The sequence below is a fragment of the Strongylocentrotus purpuratus genome, unplaced genomic scaffold (genome assembly GCF_000002235.5).
Source record: "Strongylocentrotus purpuratus isolate Spur 01 unplaced genomic scaffold, Spur_5.0 spur5_scaffold_3, whole genome shotgun sequence".
Lineage (NCBI taxonomy): Eukaryota > Metazoa > Echinodermata > Echinoidea > Camarodonta > Strongylocentrotidae > Strongylocentrotus > Strongylocentrotus purpuratus.
The window spans coordinates 7,579,624-7,600,433 of record NW_022145609.1 but is presented as its reverse complement, the minus strand read 5'-3'; the positions used below and the strand labels follow the sequence as shown (position 1 = coordinate 7,600,433).

The 20,810-nt window shown below is 35.2% G+C and overlaps 1 protein-coding gene across 2 annotated transcripts in view; it reads right to left on the bottom strand.

Annotated features, from left to right (window-relative positions):
* LOC590613 (rho GTPase-activating protein 100F) overlaps positions 1-20,810 on the bottom strand; it is a 40,767-nt gene that overhangs the window by 3,870 nt on the left and 16,087 nt on the right. Inside the window, exons 2-5 of one of the 2 annotated variants that reach the window (XM_030996363.1) lie at positions 12,586-12,633; positions 5,169-6,206; positions 1,286-1,443; positions 206-479 (exon numbers count right to left, since the gene is read on the bottom strand). In XM_030996363.1, coding sequence (XP_030852223.1) covers positions 206-479; positions 1,286-1,443; positions 5,169-6,206; positions 12,586-12,633 — 1,518 coding nt within the window. The remainder of the gene's footprint in view (positions 1-205; positions 480-1,285; positions 1,444-5,168; positions 6,207-12,585; positions 12,634-20,810) is intronic. The other variant, XM_030996364.1, reaches the window with a different exon arrangement.

The window sequence follows — 20,810 nt, the reverse complement described above, 5'->3', positions numbered from 1 at the left end:
AATTTACAAATATATCATAAGCTGAGTTTATAAAACAAACATTTCTCATTAGCAATTTATGCTGCAACTCAACTTGTAAATGTTTTCAGCAATGCGAGAAGTGGATGGTGAGGTTATATTTAAAATACAATGCAAATTATTCAAGCATCAAGAAAAAAAACAATTATATTGCCACAAAATGGTAATGGGCTAACTAGGACTGTACCTCTCCTGACTGGCCAAACTTCTAGGAGACATGATAAGAGTTCTATATGTTTCTCAGCGCAGTCTACAGATTTCTCCCTGGAATCTCCTCGACAGATGTCAGCTCGTACATCGGTGGCACCACGCGACCCTCGACCTCCGCGTCCGTCTTCCTTGCCAGAGCTCATGAGGACAGGACCAAAGCAGACAGCAAGGTTGTAGGGAGTCATCTTGTTACGCTCGCTGTTGACGATGACGTTCTTGAGGTGGTCCAAGACGTACTCCACTGTCTCCTGCTATGTAGAGAGAACAAGAAAGCAATCAGTTGGAGTAAACTCAAGAAAGTATTGAGACACTATTGACCACTTCAAAGACATTTAGAACTTTAGATAATCATAAGGAAACCCCTGCAAACCATCCTTGGGACAGTTAATGGACAAGTAGCAGTCTCAATCCAGATGAGAATTTCTACTTAATATTGGTTCTCTGACTGAAAAACTAGAATCCTACTGGGAGCTTCAATGATACATAAAGGATCTCTGGGTGCTCAAAAGGAAATAGCAACAGTCTAAAAAAACATATAAAGAATCCCTTCAATCCACCAATTAGATGCAAACATTATCATGATACCAATGAAAGGTATGTCTTAACATTTCAAAGCTCAACACAAGTATTAATCACATTGTACTTTTTTTTTTTTTTTAATTGTAATTACTTAAAAAGCTGGGGGTATTCTTGCCAAATATGAAAGCTTATTGTTTATTTTGGAGAGCAGGGGTATTTTAGCCAGTGAAATTTTTTCTGGTTTAGCATTATGCCTTTACATCATGCAAAAATATCCTTTCAGGTCTGCAAAACTTTTGTTCATTTTCAATTTTCAAAGCTCCCATGAGTGAACAAGAGAGCAATGCAGAATTTGAATAATCATTTTGATAATGTACATTCATTTTAAACAATTCAAGTTCTTTACTATAAACAATAATAGATAGAGTAAGAGACGGTATATTTTCCATGAAAGTACATTTGAAAACAAGGGAAAAAAGGGGATGTTACATTTTTACAATATTGAGAGGTTATATATCCTAACTAGAAGAAGCCTTACTTTGTAATGGCCCACAACTTCCATGACAGAGAGGGCATCATCTCCATTACAGACTGGATCATCAGGAGAGGCACCAGCCAGTACCGTCATGACTCGCTCTACCATGGCTGGTGGCATCAAGGGGTCTGGTAGCTCTCTCAGGTAGTCCTTTAATACACCTACAAACACATCAGAAAGAAAATCAGACGAATAAGATTATTATTATGCATCATAAAAATGCATTACCCTGGCAGTATCGTAAGGATTCTCTCCACTTCCTTGGATGCATCAATGGTCTGGTAGGTCTCTCAGGTAGTCCTTTAATACACCTAGACAACACATCAGAAATAAAATCAGAACAATTAGATTATTACTATGCAATATGCATCAAGGTTTGTGGTTTACAAATTCATTGAGAACCATGGCAGTATCGCAATGATTGCATCCACTTTCTTGGATGCACCAAGGGGTCTGGTAACATTCTCACACCTCACATTACTGTATAATAAAAAAAATAACAATATTTATAAAGCGCAACATATCCATCTCTAGAGATGCTCAAGGCGCATACACATTACGTATATACATTATAGATGTATAACACAGAGCTCAGTGAATACCTGCAGGACTTTTGTGGGTCGCAGTTGCCATTCATTCACACGTTAACAAAACACAGAAATTTTGTTAAGACGGTTTACTACATAATATCTGAACAAACCAGAAACCTGCATAAGCCAGTACAATTCATGGTGGTGTAATCTTCATGTAGCTCTATCCATGCAAATGACTGATTCACATACAATATGATGAGTATCACAAATCACATCTGAGATTTTTTAGCATGTCCACTATCTACATGTACCTTCATATACATATGTATATTAGAAACATGCCAAAACATTCTTTCGCAGTCTAGAAAGAAACAAATTTTCCCAATTATCAGTTTCTACATCTATATTGACTAACAAATCTCTATTGTTAACTTGTCATATCGGTGAAAGCAGTTTTCTCGTATTTCATTAAACTAACCCAATTAAAACAACACTGGTAGACTTGGTAGATATTACAGATTTCTGCTCCAAGAGATAATCTGATGAACAGCAAGCACTCAGCTAATGCACATGTTCATCAACTCTCATTTAAAGGGTGTTCAAGGGATTTGAAAAGTGAATATCTTTAAAAGGCCAAAATGCTTTAAAAAATCACAATTGGAACTTACTAAAAGTATGGTGGCAAAACAATAATTATTAGCATAATTTCTGTAATTTCTTTTTTCTTTCTCATATTAGAATTTTGCAACTGGCTTTATTTATTCACCCCATTTGTTGGGTACTTAATGAGGGCTTTAATTTTTGCTCATAGAGAGCAAACTACTGTCTTTTGATCTGAAATTCAGCACATATACAGTACCTTTAATAACCCATCTAGCTGCTACAGATAAATTTTGAGATCACTTTTTTGAGAGCTTGCAGATTCCTGATAGGGGCTTTAATTTTCTTCCCTTTTTAGCCCTTGATAAACTGATGATTGGATCGAAATTAGATTGTTATTAATTTACCCAAAATACTTTCAAGATTGTACCCTAAAATGTTAATTACGATCTCAGCATGACGTACAGGAATAAAACGTTGATATGAGATTATTTCTTTGTTTTCTATGGTTTGAGTCCTGTGCAAGGGATGAGGGAAAGGAATGCCTTTAATACTCAAGGGTACAATGTATATTAGACCTGATTACGTGAGTTACACACTCATGCCAATGCTAATTATTATAATTCGTAAACCAAGTATTTTAAATACAGGAAAGTCTAGCATAAAAACGCATTATACATTTTCAACCAAGATTTGCTTATAAAATATTGAACATCTACTTTAGATTTTAGTAAAATTCAAAAAAATGCATCCATGCCTTGTGTATAACTTTTACAGTACAAAGTACAAACAAATATACTTTCTATTTGTTCAATGAATATGTAACTCGCTATGCAGTGTTGATTTCATCACTATATATTCCCATCCATTTTTCTTTTAGGGAGAGAGTGTTTTTCACTAGTATCTGTATTAGCACTTGTTGCTACAAATTAAGTACATGATGTATATCTCCAACATTATAGAATCATCACATATTTTTTATTTCAATACTTCTTCTCTTCCAAACAAAACCCTCCTGGTAAAAGGTTGTGAGTTTGCATACCATTCTACAAAGCAACAAAAAAATTACTAGGAATACCCCCAAAGAAACAACCACTTGCTAGCATATTCTAAGGCTGTGGGAAACCCTGGTACGTATGGGGGAAACATGTGTACCGCACTTTGCAGCATTAATGTACGGCGTGTAGTCCGTGCATACTGCCAACACAGGATGATAATGTAATAAATGAGGCTGGGCTAGCTAAGGCAGTCTCTGACTGACTATGCAATATGCATACTGATAGATACACACACAGCATGCACAGAGAGAGGCTATGGCTTCCTCAGGCATGCACACACTGTACATGTATGCCTCTCTCACAACATGTACATATTGTAGGATGCTTTTTCTTGAGCAAGCATTGTAGTTCATTGTGCACAGTGTATGCAGATAACAACTTGTCTTCATACATGTAGCATAACTTACTAACAGTTCATATAATTCCTAGTTCATAAAGTTCCTAAATTATCATTTAAAGAGCATATTATAAGATTTGTTTTTATCCTTCAATATATTTCAGCAGTTTTTCCCCCACCACCTCCACCCCAAAAAAGAGAGAGTGATACAAATTCCTTAACTGGAAGACTTTTCTCTCCCCCTCCCCCCCCCCCCCCCCCCCACCTCAAAATGTGAATCGTACATACTGTTACATTTTTATTTTCATAAGACATCACATTTGAAAAGCATTAAAAGTGAATCATGAATATACTCTATCAAATCTAATTCCCGGATCTAATCTACAAAATGGTCAGTACAAAAAAACATGTTTAAACAAATTTAGGTAATTTTGGTTAATAATAGAAATAACACTTGCAAAGTATGTTTTTTAGGTCATCTCTTTAGATATTTTATGATGGCTATGTGAAACATTTGGCAGATTATCTAAGTATGTGCAAAGAGCTTTACAAATGCATTCATGTATGATGCCTGCACTCAACCACAGTGTCTGTTCAATATAAATAGGTTATCATCTACCGTAGATACATATTCAATCACACTCACAGATGTACATAAACTAACACGATCTTCCCATGCTTTATACCAAGCATACATGTATTTCACTACAAGATGCAGCATGATAAATCATTGATTAATCTTAACAGAAAAATCTAGCAAGCTGCATTAAAGAAGTACAAGAACCAATGAAACATTGTTGTGAAAATTTGAACAACATTGGTCATTGGATCAATGATCTGAATTTTTGAAAGGCCATATCATGAGACAATTTCAAATTGGCAAATGTCGAGTAATGTCAATGTGATGTTTTGTCAGATGACTTTCTTATTTCTTACACACAAAATGTTTTCAAGATCAACCTGAACAGGACGTTTGCCTGAGGGAAAACATAAACAAATATATAAACAACAAACCATACATAATTGTATCTGGAGTACATCCTCAAAGGGGAGAATTAAAGTTTATGATATTTTACAGCAAGTGAAAATGAAAAAGAGGAGTTATCCCTAAAAACACTGTAGGTCACAGTCTAGTATGCCTATTTTGCCAATTGATTTAATAGGTTTAGTGATCTCAGCTTTTAAACCTGCATCTACTTATCGTTCGTCTATAAATCTTTCAAACCTTTAAAAACAAGTAGATGCCCCACATCTTGTCCAAAACTGGGACCTCTACATGAAGACACACTGTATTAAAGTAATTAGAGTTATCCCACTTCTGGCCCTGAAAAGATAAAAGGGAAAGATATTCTACAAACCTGTGATGATGTTGATGTCCGGATAGTTGTCATAGGAGAGATCCACCAGAGCACTAGCTGTCTCAAACTCATCGTGGAGCTTCTTCTTCTTCTTAGCTGATCCACAGACTCTGTAGATCCCAATCACGTTGATCCCTCGCACCTCAATCTCATGAACACACTTCTGGACTAGGATCGGTATTAACCTAGATGATCCTTCCCTCCGTACAACCACGTCTAGAGGTACACCAAAGAGACCCCTCCTGTCCAGGGACGGTACCCTCTTCAGGGTCGCATGCCTCTCTGTAAATGCCATGGAAATGTACAAGATTCCGCGGGGTTCCATGCGGATGGCTAAGTTGTAGGTGTCGTCTTTTGATTTTGCATGAATTAAGATTTGCGTTAACCTAATGAGCGACTTGTGGCAGAGTTTTTGTCGACCTTCTGGGTTCCAGCCATAACTGTAGACCATGATACCCATGTCCTGCGCCCTCTCCAGGTCAATCTCAAACCTCTCATCCCAGCAGAACTCATCCCGCCCTGTCACAGTGGCTGTCTGTGCCTTATGGACGGAATCAATCTCTATCACACAATACAAATCTCGCAGCTGGTTCCGTGAGGCCAACGCCGGTGCCATTTTCCTTCCGCCCGAGAGGTGCAACGCTAAGATTCCCGAAGATGGTAGATGGCGATTACGTGTCCTTGCACTCACATCACCTTTGATCTTGATGAATTGTGAGATATCAATGTCTAGTTGTTTGCTGCTAGAGATTTTTCGTGATTTCTTGTCCGGTGATGGCTTTGGTACATATTTACTGCTGTTTTCGTCTCCTAATGATTCTGTGCTTTGCTCTGACTTCTTGCCAGCCAGACTGGCCATGCTGATCTTCCGTCCAGGACCTACATTGCGTAACAGAGCTGGTAGACGCTGCTGACTGAACATCTCTAAGTAAGTGGAACGACCACTCTGGCCAGACTTCCTAGAACGACCTCCACTTGATTCCATCTCAGAAGCTCTTTGCTCATCTGGGTTTGATCTTTGTCTTGTCATGCGAGGATCTGTGCAAGGGAATAGAAAGAGGACAGATTGGTTATTTTTTGCTGAATCACTCTGTATTTTTTCAAATTTTGAAGATTCTTTTTCTTTTATCGAAGCTTTCTCTTGAGTCTTGAATATTATGTGGTAGAACCATTTCAATATTCTTGTACATTCAGAAGTGTAATTCACCACTATTTTAAATGAAAAACAAATTATTTCATGCTGTAAGACGTGGATGAGAAACAACACTATTTCTTTACAAACCGAAGAGCTGACTCTTATTTTAAATTTGAAAATTGTGACTCTGTACTGTAAGCTGGGTTGATGGATGAGTAAAAAAACAGATCTTGATTTCAATCTCTCAGAAGTTTGCTTTTCTCACAAGGATTATAGCCTACACCCATACCAAAGGTTTGTATTTAATGGAATGTGACTCCACGTGTATTAGGTGTTACGTACTTCATCCAACATATTGCTGATTATTGTGTACATTCAAGCTAGTTGGAATTATCTTACATTGCGCTTCAAATAAAAAGCTTATATGCAATTGAATGAAGTGTTTAATTCAATACCATTTCACTTTAATGCTCATATAAATCTATGTTGTGCAAATATCTAAAAGAAATGGGACAGGTTAGGTCTTATAAATATACATGACATCTGTTCAGAGCCAGAAGGAGATTAACTCTTTAATAACAAAGATGTAATGCCCTTCTGACTCAAAACAGATGGTGTATTATAAAAATATACAAGAATACAAAATAAATAAAAAATATTAACCACTGTCATAATAGGGCAAGCTAGTACATATAAACAAGTAAAATACATCACAATAACAGGTACAGAAAATAACTCTTTACAACCATGTTATGAGTGTTTGTCATAGGAAATTGTCAATTGTTACTTGGATTAGTGGAACAGGATGCTACCTGTAATAAGGCAATGACTTCTGTTTGTTTTGCTACCTCCAATATGCTACATTGTATGAATGACTGAATGTACAAAGATTTTAAATATATAAATATATATATATATATATATATATATATATATATATATATATATATTATATTTTTTTTTCATTTCTTTTAATATATTTGTATTATTTTCTTTCTTTTGTTCAACAAAAAACACCGGGTAGGCCTTATATTCAGAGTCACAGAGTCCCTGTTTCAAGAGGGAGCCGTGCTTTAAACCAAATAATACAACAAAATATAAAACATAAAAAATACAAGGTAATGATAATTCATGCATTGCACGTAGTCAGTTTTGATTGGGTTTTTTCAGCAAGTGGAGAAGTTTGAAAGATCATTCTGAGTGAAAATTCTGTTCTTTAAACTTACAATCATCATTAAAAACTAAATCTTGTACATGTATATCGGGAAGCTTGATATCAAGTTGATCTGAATAAATTAAAAACTGAATGAATAATCATAAATGGAAGAGCATAATTGTGTTAAATAAGGATTATCAAATCTATATTCAAAGGAGAAACAATAAACCATGTCATCATATTTCCTAAGCCAACTTTGGGCTATAAAGTAAAGATTAAAACAAAAAGAAGAGATCTTTTCCCTATAATTTTTTAAACGTGCATAAAGAGGAATACAGATTTAGGTAGAAACCTTACAACATATGAGAATTGATACTTCAATGATTAAGATAACAGGTAGTCACTATTAAATATCATTCCATGCTCTATATTCCAATGCTTGATGAATCTTTTATCGCACTTTGTATCATTTAAAACCTGACAATTGCAATTAATGTCATCCAAATCACTTAACAAGGAATCCATACTCTGTGAAAGTACATACAGTATGTACTTCATTATATAAACAATCAACCAAGTCCAATATTTTAACACTTCTCAAATATTTACTTACTACTTGCATGGTAGATAACAATTCAATCCAACTCCAGTTTCATTATAAAAAAGTTATTGCATTAACTCCCGGTAGCTTCCATCTCTTTGTCTAGTCTCTACCTACAATGACTATTATTACATAGGAGCAGGTTGCACCTATCCACTTAAAAAATATGGAGCGCTAATGACCCTGTTTTCACAAACTATGGATCCAACATTGAGAGAAGTAAGAAGGTTCTATTTCCATTATTTTAATGCCTATGAGATTTTCATACATTTAGATGAGGGAATCATAAGTTTAGTTTTGCATTTCATATAAGTGATGTTCATATATAATCTAATATTTTTTAATTCATGTTTTAACCTGGAGGCAATAACAGCGATTAAACATGCTCCCTTTGCCTTCTATTGTTATCATTTGTAAGAATATCTGCCATTCAAATTAATGAAAAAGTATGCATTTTTAAAGAAAATGAAAGAATAATATAAAGGCCAATAATAGAAAGTATTGTCACATAATAGAGTGTATATGTATGTTGTGATTCAGACCAATCTAACACTAGACTATCTAACACAACAGGATTAAAGGTGGTATCGGAACCGTTCTTGCTCATGAAAAGGGGGTCTGGATGAGGATTTCCAGGACATAACTACCTATATCCTCCTGTGGTTTGACTCTGTCTTAATTGTGTGATAATGGCACTTATGAATCACTGTCAGAAGCCTACAGCTGGGTCCTGGCTGCTAAGGGTTTTAGATCTTTTCTCTGGAAACTGCATCTTTCATCTCGCAAGGGGTGGATTTCCTTCATTTACTGCCAATCTTCTTAGGGGTAGCAATATTTACATGAATCATCCAACATATATATCCGCAGATATAAGACACCTGATGCAGCCTTAGATACTGAAGATGATCTTTGTTCATAGTAAATAAGTTTCAATACACTTTGGTATAATAAACAAACTCTTCAAAGTCTTTTTTTTAATAACACCTTCATGACTGGCTGTATAGCCCTTTGAATATTTACAAAAGGAAAAGGCAGAGGAGAAAAAGAAAAAGAATAAGAATAAGGAGAAGGAGAAGGAGAAGGAGAAGGAGAAGGAGAAGGAGAAGGAGAAGGAGAAGGAGAAGGAGAAGAAGAAGGAGAAGGAGAAGAAGAAGAAGAAGAAGACAACGACGACAAAACGATGACGACGACGAAGAAGAAGAAGATGATTATGATTATGATGACAATTATAGATAGGGTGATCATAGTACTTGCTCTATAATATATGTCTCACAATTAAAAAATCAGTGAATTACAGCAATTTAATTTACATTACATTTAGTTATCTCAAAACTGAGCTCTTCTTCTATTGGTGAAACTTGTGTAATGGCAAAATATTCATACCCTCTTCAAATAAACAAATCAGTGCTGTGCTACATTACTTTAATTACATGAGAACCAGAAGGGCGTTAACTTGTAACACTTTTCTTTGAGTTAACACCCTTCTGGCTCCAAGCACACATCTTGTTAATATTTCTTTATGGCACTGTGGAGTTTCAATATTTGGCCCTTTCCCTATTCTCAACATAAAGTTTTTGACTTTTAGTGAATCAAGAAGACCACTCCACAACAAGTAGATGTGTACTTACATGAATGCAAAATAATTAGTCATGTCAATGTAATCAAAGAATGGCAGTGAGTTGGATTCATATTCATAAATGATTGATGAAAACTCTTCAAGGGCTGAAAGTAACCTTGGCTGAAAGTGGAGTGTATGGTTTGGATTGAAAAACGTTCTTTACATTTATATTGCAGGTTGCAACCCTTCATAAGTTCATAGCCTTTAGAGGTTCACTGTTCATACAATGTGTGTTGTGAGATGCACCTGCATTCCTTTAAGTGACTCAGTAACATTGCCTTAGATTCTGAAACAAAATCCTGGATTTAGCTCATGCTGCAATCATAATCATAAATCTTAAGGTCAGTCATAAATCTTAAGGTCAGTCAGGAATCCCATGACTTTTACAAGCTGATCATCTGTCTGAATATCAGGATATTTATGATTGGAAATCGAAACTTCATTTTTTTCGTTTTCCTAACACTACAGTCTATTGGGGGGAAATGAGTATGGTAAAACCGGTCACTCAAAGATTTTTACTGTTTTAAAGCACTTCATGATCATTTTGATGCAGTTTTTTTTAGGGCTACAATATTTTGATGCACTTTTTTTTTAGGGCTTCAATATCACACCATATCACAGACACTGATAACATGTAGGGCCATGCATCTCAGATTTAACATTGTTAAACGATGCCTTTAAAGCTTATCTGCCGTAGTTTACAGGAGGGATTAGACCGCTCTGCAAGGTCACTGGACAGGTGGTTATCTCATCAACTCAGCTCTCAGTTAACATAAGAAAAAGAGGATCATGGGGGACCAATGGTCACCGATTAGGCATTGTTTGTTATATAGAGGGCGCAAGTAGCTACCAGTAGTGCAGTGGGCATTTAATAGGATGCAAATCAAACTTTTTTTCTGAAATAGCTAAATTACAAACAATATCTGCATGCTAACAAACACAGAATAAGAACTGCAGTCTTAAACCTACAATCACCAAAAATTATGATGCATAAAGAATTAGAGATGGCATTCCAGAACTAATCAGAAAATTAATTTCACATTAATTTTTAGACAATTTAAAATATTCCAATGGAATGTACGCTATTGACGTCATGCTATTTAATTGAAGGTTAAATGAAATATACATTTGCTGTTGGAATGTGAGGTTGTTGACTTTGCCACACCTTTGTAGTGTCCTTATCAGTAAAGTACATATTGTGTGTTTGGAGCTAGAAGGGCATTATCTCATATACTTGGACACAGTTAACATCCTTCTGACTCTGAGCAGATGATATCACTAATCTTATAACATGGTCAGTATTTGCACTGAAAACAGGATATAGCATTATAGGTGTGCATGCTGTATGTAACTTGAAGCGAAGGAAAACACTCTGGGACATATATGTGAATAAGAACATTTGTTATGTGCAATGCAGGAAGGCATGATAACAAAACTGCCTTTATCTCCAAATTGTTTTGCATTAATTAATTAAAAGTTTTTGATGCACCCATTCGAAACTAATGTATTGCTGTTAAGGCAAGTTTATTTGGAGGCACAAGAGTATTCACTGAATTAACTCCTATCATTTTTACAGAAAATTAACGCTCCAATGTATGTTGTAACATCTTTGTTTTTCCTTTCATGTTTTCCAGAATTTATTACAAAGTGAAGAACAGGTATTGTATCTATCTCTCCTTGTGTCACAAATATATTAAATTATTATTCACTGACTTCAGTATTCTACAAGAAAACATTTAAAACATCAAGTAAAAAATCTTTATGCTATATTTGTAGAGTGACTGGAGGCGGAGCCCACCCTCCTGCCGATACCCTAGGCCTGTCCTCATCAGCTTGAGTTTACCAAATAACCCACTATTTTCAGACTTCGGATATTTTCCCGAAGTTCAAAACTGCATCTTCACCAGACCGATACGCTCATCACAAACTAGCTCTGATGGGCGCAAATTAGCCCGCTATTTCCTAAAAAGTGGGATATTCTCGAAACAAGACCAAGATTTCTCAGGATATTTTCTCAATTACAACTGCGGGCCAATTAAGATGGTTTATTTGGCAGGTTACTTGGCAAACTCAAGCTGATGAAGACAAGCCTCCTTCTGAAACTCCATCCAGTGTTTTAGCACTCACGATTCACCTAAGGAAGGTTAATTCTGTTTGTTCCGTTAGCATACCTCTCCGTGACCTGAGTCACTGTGCACACACAGACAGATACAGACGTGGTCAAACAGACTTCAGTAATGGAGACAGGATTAAATGAAATAGTCTAGCTTCAAATTCTACACAGAATGAGATTTAAAGATACTGTTTCAGATTTAGACATGATGATGATGAAAGTAATATAATGTACCAATTTGTCACAAAAGGGAGAACATCTCTGAATGTTTTAAAGAAAACACATTATTGCTCAGTACTGACAGCAGTAATCTTGGATTTTTTTCAGAATTTCTATTTGTACCATGGTAAAAAAAATCAGTTTAAAATCCTAAAACTAACTCATTACAGAGTTAATTTCTTTATAAAGAATAATTGCACCAGTGCTGTCACTTCCTACCTGTATAATCTTGCTTCCAAAATCATTTCAAAATATGATGCACTGCACTTTTTTGTAGGTGCATTATATTTTAAATGTTTGGGCCATTCCTTCAATAACATTTCCATAATCTTTTCATGTTTCCATCTTCTCTTCATATTTTGTGTGTATCACACTACCTTTGATTTTTATCAGATAAAGTAGATCCGAGTATTGATAATCTTCAATTTCATTTAACATTTCTCAGTAATCATTATCCTCATTTCAAGTCAGATAATTCAGCTGATATCTGACAGGACATGTCACTTTATCATTTCATATACATCTCAGATTCTGGCCTAGCCACAATTCCTAAACAAAATACGTTTTTATCTTACCTATTCGTTTCCTTATGGCACTGATCATTCCCCGGTCAAATGCCTCTTCTTCCTCGTTAAGAAAAGAGATAAAATTCATCTTCAACATGGTGACAGGTAAATTTAATAGAATAGTATCATTTGACATGGGGTGACAAAAAGTAACTAAGAAAACAAACAACTCACTAAATTTGTCTGCATAAAAAAGGTCTTCCGACTACAGGTATTTTTCATATGTACTTGTCAGTCGGTCATAGAAAACAATTAGATACAAGAGCCAAACTTCTATTTATTAACACTTGATACAGTGATCTTCTTTATGCTTTAAACTAAAAACACAATGGTTACAGGGGTTCTATGATAGAGAATAGTTGAATATCAGCTTTCATAAATGATAATAGTGTTTGAGGTTTTAATTTCCAAACCACTTTAGAAATATTTTCTACAGATTATTTTGATCAAAACATGTTAATATTAAATGGACTTTACAGCTGAAATAGTAGGCTCTCACTGATTTAGACAATTTATTGAGTACAAAATAAACATTTTGTACACTTGCAATCACTGGAATGTTTTGATGGGCTATGTTTTAGCTTATATTTCAAATGCCAAAGAGGAACAATACATAATATAGGATGCAAATAAAACTGTGACTGAAAAAGAAAATCATCAGACAAGTATCGTAGCTTATAAAGTTACTACATAGATGTTAATTTTCTTTGCTAAATTATCTTGAAAGAGTATCCTTCCTTACATCATAGACGAGGCATAGGCACACATACAAGCTCCTCTAGTACGCATATTGTGTCTGTGTGCATGCGAGGGTGTGGGCTATGTGTGTGTGTGTGTGTGTGTGTGTGTGAGAGACTAGATGTGTGTGGTTCGAGATGGGCTTCCTCTGTACACATAATGCAGCACACCCACGTATCCCCATAAAATGTAAATGCAGCAGAAGCTTGTTGGCTTCGGCATAATAAGAGAAAGTAGTAGGAGAAGACGAAGATGAGGGGGGGGGGGAAAGGCATCTATTTCGAGCATTCCGTATTCTCGGCAGAATTGTGTGGAGGTTCGCTCTTTTCCTCTCTATCCTCTCTCGTATTCTCTCCATCTCTCTTTATCTTTCTCACGGATAAGATTTGTCGATGCAGCGCCTGTTGAATGTATGCTCTAGCACTGCTTCTATGCTATTAGTCCTAAATGCGGCTGACAGCTTTTTCTGCACAGGAGCAAATGGCATATTTTACAATGGCATGCACACACCTCTTGTGCTTCTTCACTCGTTTACTTTGCTTTCTCATTCGTTTTGAGAGAAAAAAATCCTAGAGTCTCTATAAAGTTGATTACTAGTAAACACTTTTATGAAAGTATTTAATGAAATTATGATGAGACATTCAAGTAATAAAAGATGTTATCTGATTTAAAATGCATCAATGTACAAGTACATGCATTAACATGTCTCATTCTCCTTGGCTCCCTCACCACCCTCATACCATAATTCCCTTTTCTTTCTTTCCTTATTTCTCCTTGAAATTATTCTTCTCGATTTGACATATCTCTTGTCTTTTAAGTGCTTTTGCTGGAGGAAAAATGAACTTAAACCACTATTTAAAAATTCCTAACTCTAGTATACATGCTTATATGTACACCCTACTCTCTCCTTGTAAAGTGTATGTTCCTGATATCCAAAATCTATATGTACATGTATTTGATTCTGGCTAATCACTCATCACTTGCAATGATATTACAGCTATATATACAACCAGTGTTTTTTTTCTGAACATAACAGAATATCAAGACTACATGTAGATGCCTACCTGTTGCACAATTAGATAATACATAATAGAGGTGTCATGGTTTAGTGGATAGTGGATACCTTGTTGGACTGTGGATCTTATGGTTTGTGGTTCAAGTCCCGCTGTGGCACTAACATCCTTTGTCAAGAAAATATTCTATATTTGGCTCTTGCCACCCAAGTGTTAAATGGGTACCAGTAGGAAGGAATTCCTTGATTGCTGTGAGTACAAAAATTGGTAGCCTAGCAGATCCAGGGTAATATTGGAGGGCCTAGAGCACCTTGCGTGGTGGATATGTGCGCTATAAAAATAACCAATATTATTATTATGACATATCTTAAGGGTACTTTAAAAAAAACATCTACCTCTGCTTGATTTGAAGACTTTAAATTACTCCAAATTGACAAAAAAGGGTTCCTTGTTATGGACCTCAATAAGAAAATATGACAGTCAAATTGCATTTCTGTTTTTCCCCATGATTTTGAAATTTTGAAACACTGGCTCCATGCATGTACAATAGACATGAAGTGACGGTGCCCTTATAATATTCTGCAATTTGTTAGCAGTATTGGACTATTGGTAGCATACATAAATCCTGCCAAACCAACTCAATATAATTATTGATCATACCTATTGTGCTGCTTGTGAGGTATGCAACGAATGGTATGGTAGCATTTTTATGATCGATGATAATCAAGGTCATTGGTGACTAATTGCCTATTAATAATGGTATCAATACGACCCAAGATTAATAGCTACCGTAAGTCTGTGTTTAACAGGCTTTAATCTGGCACATGTACAAGGTATTACTGTTTGAGGTGAATAGAGCATGTAACAGGTGGTTCAGTGAAGAATCGGATGTATATTTTTACCTATTTAATATTAATCTGCATTTCCCAAATATCAATCAGGTTGCATTTTAAACAAAAATGAAAATGAATAAAGATTCTAAAAGGCAGGCTCTATCAGATGGGGTGATACAGGACTTTAGCGAAGATTTGCTCATGATGCAACTTTTATTCAGAATCAATTCCAACTGTCAGGTAAGTGCTGATGGCCATTTACAATGATTTGAGCAATATATATGCAAAAGAATTAATGATGACAACAGACTTAATCTTGGACATCTTCTAGTTCCAATCAAGGCTAAAATGGAAAATTCCTAGGATGTCCGAACTTGAAGGGAATTTAGGGCTTCAATGTCACTTTGGCAACAACTTCTTTTAGAGCTCTGCAAATGAATACTTTATTCACAAGTCTAGTTTTGTTTCTTGCTTGCAAAGATATGTATATTTTTGGCCACATATAGTTTGTCTGTTTAGAGCCAGAAGGCATTAACTCTTTGTTAAAGTATATCATTTTAGCCCCTTCTAGCTCCAAATAGACCCCCCAAAAATCACATGGTGGGAATTTAAGATTCAAATATAAGGTGCAATAAATGTATCTTTACAAGGCATATCTTCTTTACCTTTAAACAACTTTTAGAAAATCTTCTGGTGTTGAGTTTATTACATTTCCTTTATTGCAATCATTGCACATTAAAGTTCTGTTAAAATTCCAAAGTAATCTAAGAAATCCTTTCATTTAAGTGTCACTTTTGAGCATTATTTCATTGGATGATTTAGGGATGGTACTATAAAAAAAATTCTCATTTCCCCTTTTTTCTTTGATGTTGTTTTTATGAAAATGGTTAAAATAAAACTGCCCAGTTATCTAAAATGGTAAAACTGTTATCAAGATATCATAATTATAACCCTGCCTCTAATCTTAAAATTGTTCACTATTTTCAGGAATAAAAATTAATTTTGTTTTAAGTATACCATAGTGAGTATTGCTTGTCTTCCTGAAATGCAACAGATGGGTCATCAGTTGTAACTTAAGTTGTTGAAATTCTCAACATTTTATCAAATGAAAATTACCTAATTGTGCCTGCAATCTGAAAAACAGTGTAATGTCTATTTCTTATACTATATAGCTGACATAAATGATCATTCTTTCTCCAAAGTCAAACAAGAATTCAATCATACATGTACATGTTTATCTCACATGTATGTGTAGTAAAAGTATGCCAAATTACATCATCTGATGATCTGTTTTCACATGTGCATTTTCTTGGTATCCCAGTATACTAGCAGGTGGTATCAAGTTTTTATCCATCTCTGTGTGTTGCACACAGCCACTCTTTTCTGCATACATACAACAGTGAGTGTGACTTAAAAACATGCAAAGCTGAGCTCGCTATCTGTACATGTACATGTATTGACCCTAAGAAACAACACACACTAAAAGCACACACACAAACTGCTCCTTGGATCCATGCAGTGTAGGTGTAGTCAAGCTGCGTTCTAAGGGCTCCCTTACTTTACAATGCAGGTACACACATTACACCAGCCAGCCATTCTATGCATTCGATCCGTGCATCATGAATTCCCTATACTAGAGTAGTTTCATATCCAATGCAGATTGTATACTCTCTGTCTCTGTGCAGGCTTGGCGTAACACACATGATATATCCTCCCTCTGCTTTTTTGAGAGGAAAGTAAGAAGGCAGATAATAATCACAGAATGGATTCTTAGTATCATAGTATTTTCCTAAATGAAATGTGTTTGAAATAAGAGGGCAAGTATACATGTAGCTTTGTGAAATTTAGAGTATTTCAATTTGAAAGCAACAGGGCATAGTGCCATAATAATTTTTACATCAGTTTATGGTCAATTCCACACATTCAAAGACCAATAACTAAAGTAAAACCCAAAACATTTTAAATGAATCATTCCTTTTTGAGACAGAGTTTCCTCAGGTAACATACTTCATTGTAATTTGTTGTCAGACTCGAATCTACCTCTTAAAAATAGAAAAATACAGTGTAAAAAAAATCTCTCAAAATGTATAGCCTGCATATAGTTTGATCTCAAAATTTCATGGCTGCACTGAACAAATTTTAATACCCCCCAAAATGGACAAAGGAGCTGTAACTGAGCCTAATAAAACACTTATGGCACCAAAAGTGAAGATAATAAATACCACATGGAGATTGAATTTAGGCTCTGCATGTAAATATTACATGCTATCTGACTGGATATCTGTGAGAGAGTGAGTGATATAATATTGCTAGCTGTGGCTTGCATACTGTACATAATATAAACAGCATGATAGACCTGTTGCGCTGGCTTAGCACAGCATGAAATCAGTAGGACTGAGCCAGAGTAGTCTGTGTTGCAGAATTGTCTACCTCGAAATATGGTAGATTGGTAGATTATTACTGCACATCATCTGTTGGGCACCAGATGGGTTGTAATTCTTTGTAAAAGTAAATAAGCTGACACCTTCCTATAACTCTCAGCGTACATTATGTACAGTAGAACATGTACATAAAGGCCATCCAAGGGAAACAGGAAAGCTGGAAGATCTGTAGACAGATGGCCTTTCAAGACAGGTTCTACAATTAACCATAATTCTTTCTTGGGGAGACAAAATGCATAGCCAATAAAAGAGATGTGGCCGCTATTAAAGACAAGTTTCTTGTACTTTATTACTAGAATATGGTGAATGACCACTGTCAAATGGCAAATAAGCATATCTGCAATGTCTTTTTTGTTTCTTCATCCTTTTTGTTTGTTTGTTTGTTTTTTATATATTTTTATACTTGAATGCAGAACTAAACAGCAAAGGATCTTATGTTTCTTCTAGACTATCATTGAAACTAAATAAAATGCATGTCCATGTATGTATACAAGGAAGCTTCATTCTATCTTGGATATCTGTTCAAACAAGTGTTCTATTTATAATTTATCTGTTTATTTAGGAGTGTTTTCACTCCGGATGGAAGCTATTCAAATGAATCATTAAAAAGTTAATTAACATCCCATTTACATGGTTGTCATAATGTATGCAGTGAATAAACTGTACGCAACTTTTTAATGCAATTTGAGCAGAGATGTTCCCCACTGCTGGCATGACTTGCATGTCTAAAAAAAATTGTATTTCTCCCTATTTCAAATGTTGACGGAAACATGTAGAAAACGTTAAGCATCAAAGTTACAAGTATACAATAGCTAGAATCATTCTTGATAGCTACATGTAGTATATGACATTCTTGATGGCTAGAATATTTTATTCTTAGGTGATCTTAACTTTTCATAAAACAGAAGAAAGTTAGGTAAGACTCGCACATTGGTACTACTTATTTCATCAAGGGAAGAAAAAGAAAGGAAACGGATGAAAGAGTCATTTACAAAAAGGGGCATGGCACAGTTGCATCATGCACTTGGTGTATTGCAATCTACTGAGGAAAGAAAGCTTCTTGATATTACTAGCTACCACCAAACACTTAGCTCTTGTCTGTGCACAAAATTACCTAGATTATTTAATTTAGAGAGAGCCCACGATCCCCCTGCGGTTTGAAAGCAATCTCCTGCAATAATCCACTGCCTCCTATTCAGCTAGCCCATACCTGCTAATAATTACACTCAAAGAGGGCAGGGGTAAGCCGGATAAAGGCATATAATGAAAGAGGAGTCTTATTACTTTTCTCTGATAATGGCACTACTACATTAGCAGTCTGCAAATAGACTTGTTTGTTATTTTTTTTGTGTTGTGTAATCATAATTTTTTATAATGATTCTAAAAATACATGACAGTTGTAAAATACTAGATTTTTATTTAATATCTGATGCAAGCATCTATTAAGCATACAATTGTAAATTTTTAAAACTATAGTTTACAATTTTTTTAATTTAAGAAATTAACTAAAATGAATAAAGCACAATAACATTTTAAGCAATAATATATACAAATGGATGCAGGTAAATGGTCGATGTAAAATCATGATAAGAATTTCAACTTACATGTAAGTTTGATTCTCAAAGTATTGAATTTGGAAAAAATATGTAGGCTAATCTAAATACATGGGAACGATGATGTTTTTAAACTTCAGTCTTAACATTTTAGTAAACAAATATCTGAATTCTGTTAGTGTCTAGCCATATAGGGTTATGATTGAAACCACCTAGTATTGTGTAGAAGTGTTAAGGTGTAGTAGGGTAAGGGTACCACTATTGAGACAATAATTCAATTCCTAAGGCTGAAATATACATGTACAGTTTGTACAGATAAACAAGGGTCCTATCTTTTCACAGCTCTGAGATTGAACCGTATTTAATAATCAAAAGTCCTCCAACCCTTTGCAGACTTCAAAAACTCATATCTCTTCAGTAGTGATTGAAGTTTCTGATATAACTATGAATTCAATATCAAATAAAAGAAAAGAGAGAGAGAAAAAAATGTGAGCATCATTTCATTTAATCCCTCCCCCCCCCCCCTCCCCGTCCCAGCCACAAACACACACCCATGAGTTCACACAGATGGGGGGGGGGGGGAGATAGATATAGCAAAAACAAAATCATAGAAAATCTCACCAACCAATATAATTTGCAAAGAAAACAAAAAAAATCTTTGAGGAAGAAAGTAAAAAGGAGCAAAAAAGGGAGAGGGACCAAAATGTGTGAAAACATATTTAGAGGATGAACGAATGAGGATTGGGAAGAGAGATATTACACTAAGAAACCTTCCCGAATAACTCTGCGTTTATTAAAAGCCTTCGACCATGGAATGATACTGACACAGGCCATTAGAGAAACCATTTGCTGCTGATAGTTTTTGCTTTGACGACTCGCCTCGCCTTATATCAGAGCTTGAACTGCGTGAAGTTCTCGTGATACGCCTCGGGTTGCCCTCAACTGACGACCGTTCAAGCTACACGCATCGAGGCCGATGGCTACTTCTCCTACCGATGGAGTGACGTCAGGAAAGAGGACAGGAATTATTAAATTCCCTCCAGCATAAAATTGGGCACAGCCAACTGTGACTACTGTGAATGAATTTGGCCTCAGAATATCATTTTCATTTTCCAAATGTACATTTATACTTCATGCACTTGTCCAGCTGATTTTTTAGAAATAATTTTTACGGTGTTATGTACAGGAATACACTACACATGTGACTTTTGTTTCATTCTGCAAATAATTCAATCTGCTTTTTTGCTTGACATACAAAAATATTTATTTTACAGTGTTCGCTTATTTTTATTAAAACATCATAATACTTTTGCTTCATTCTGCAAATAATTCACTCTCCTTTCGTGCGTGACTTTAAAAATACTTATTTTGATTAAAACATCATAATATTTACACGTAAACCTGTACAAATATTTTGGCTACATAAAAGCAGGGGACACGTTCACATGTCTTTTTATTACAATATATTTAGCCTGCTTACAAAATATGACACACTACCATACCATTTTTCTTTTCAAAAACTATTGAGAACTGATGTTTTTCTTCATTGTAATATGTCTTATTTATATTAAGCACAAAAAGTATGATTTATAAAAAGCATTACATGTAGTGTCAGAAATCCCCAGCCTTCTTATACAATGCCAAAATGTGGTCAAA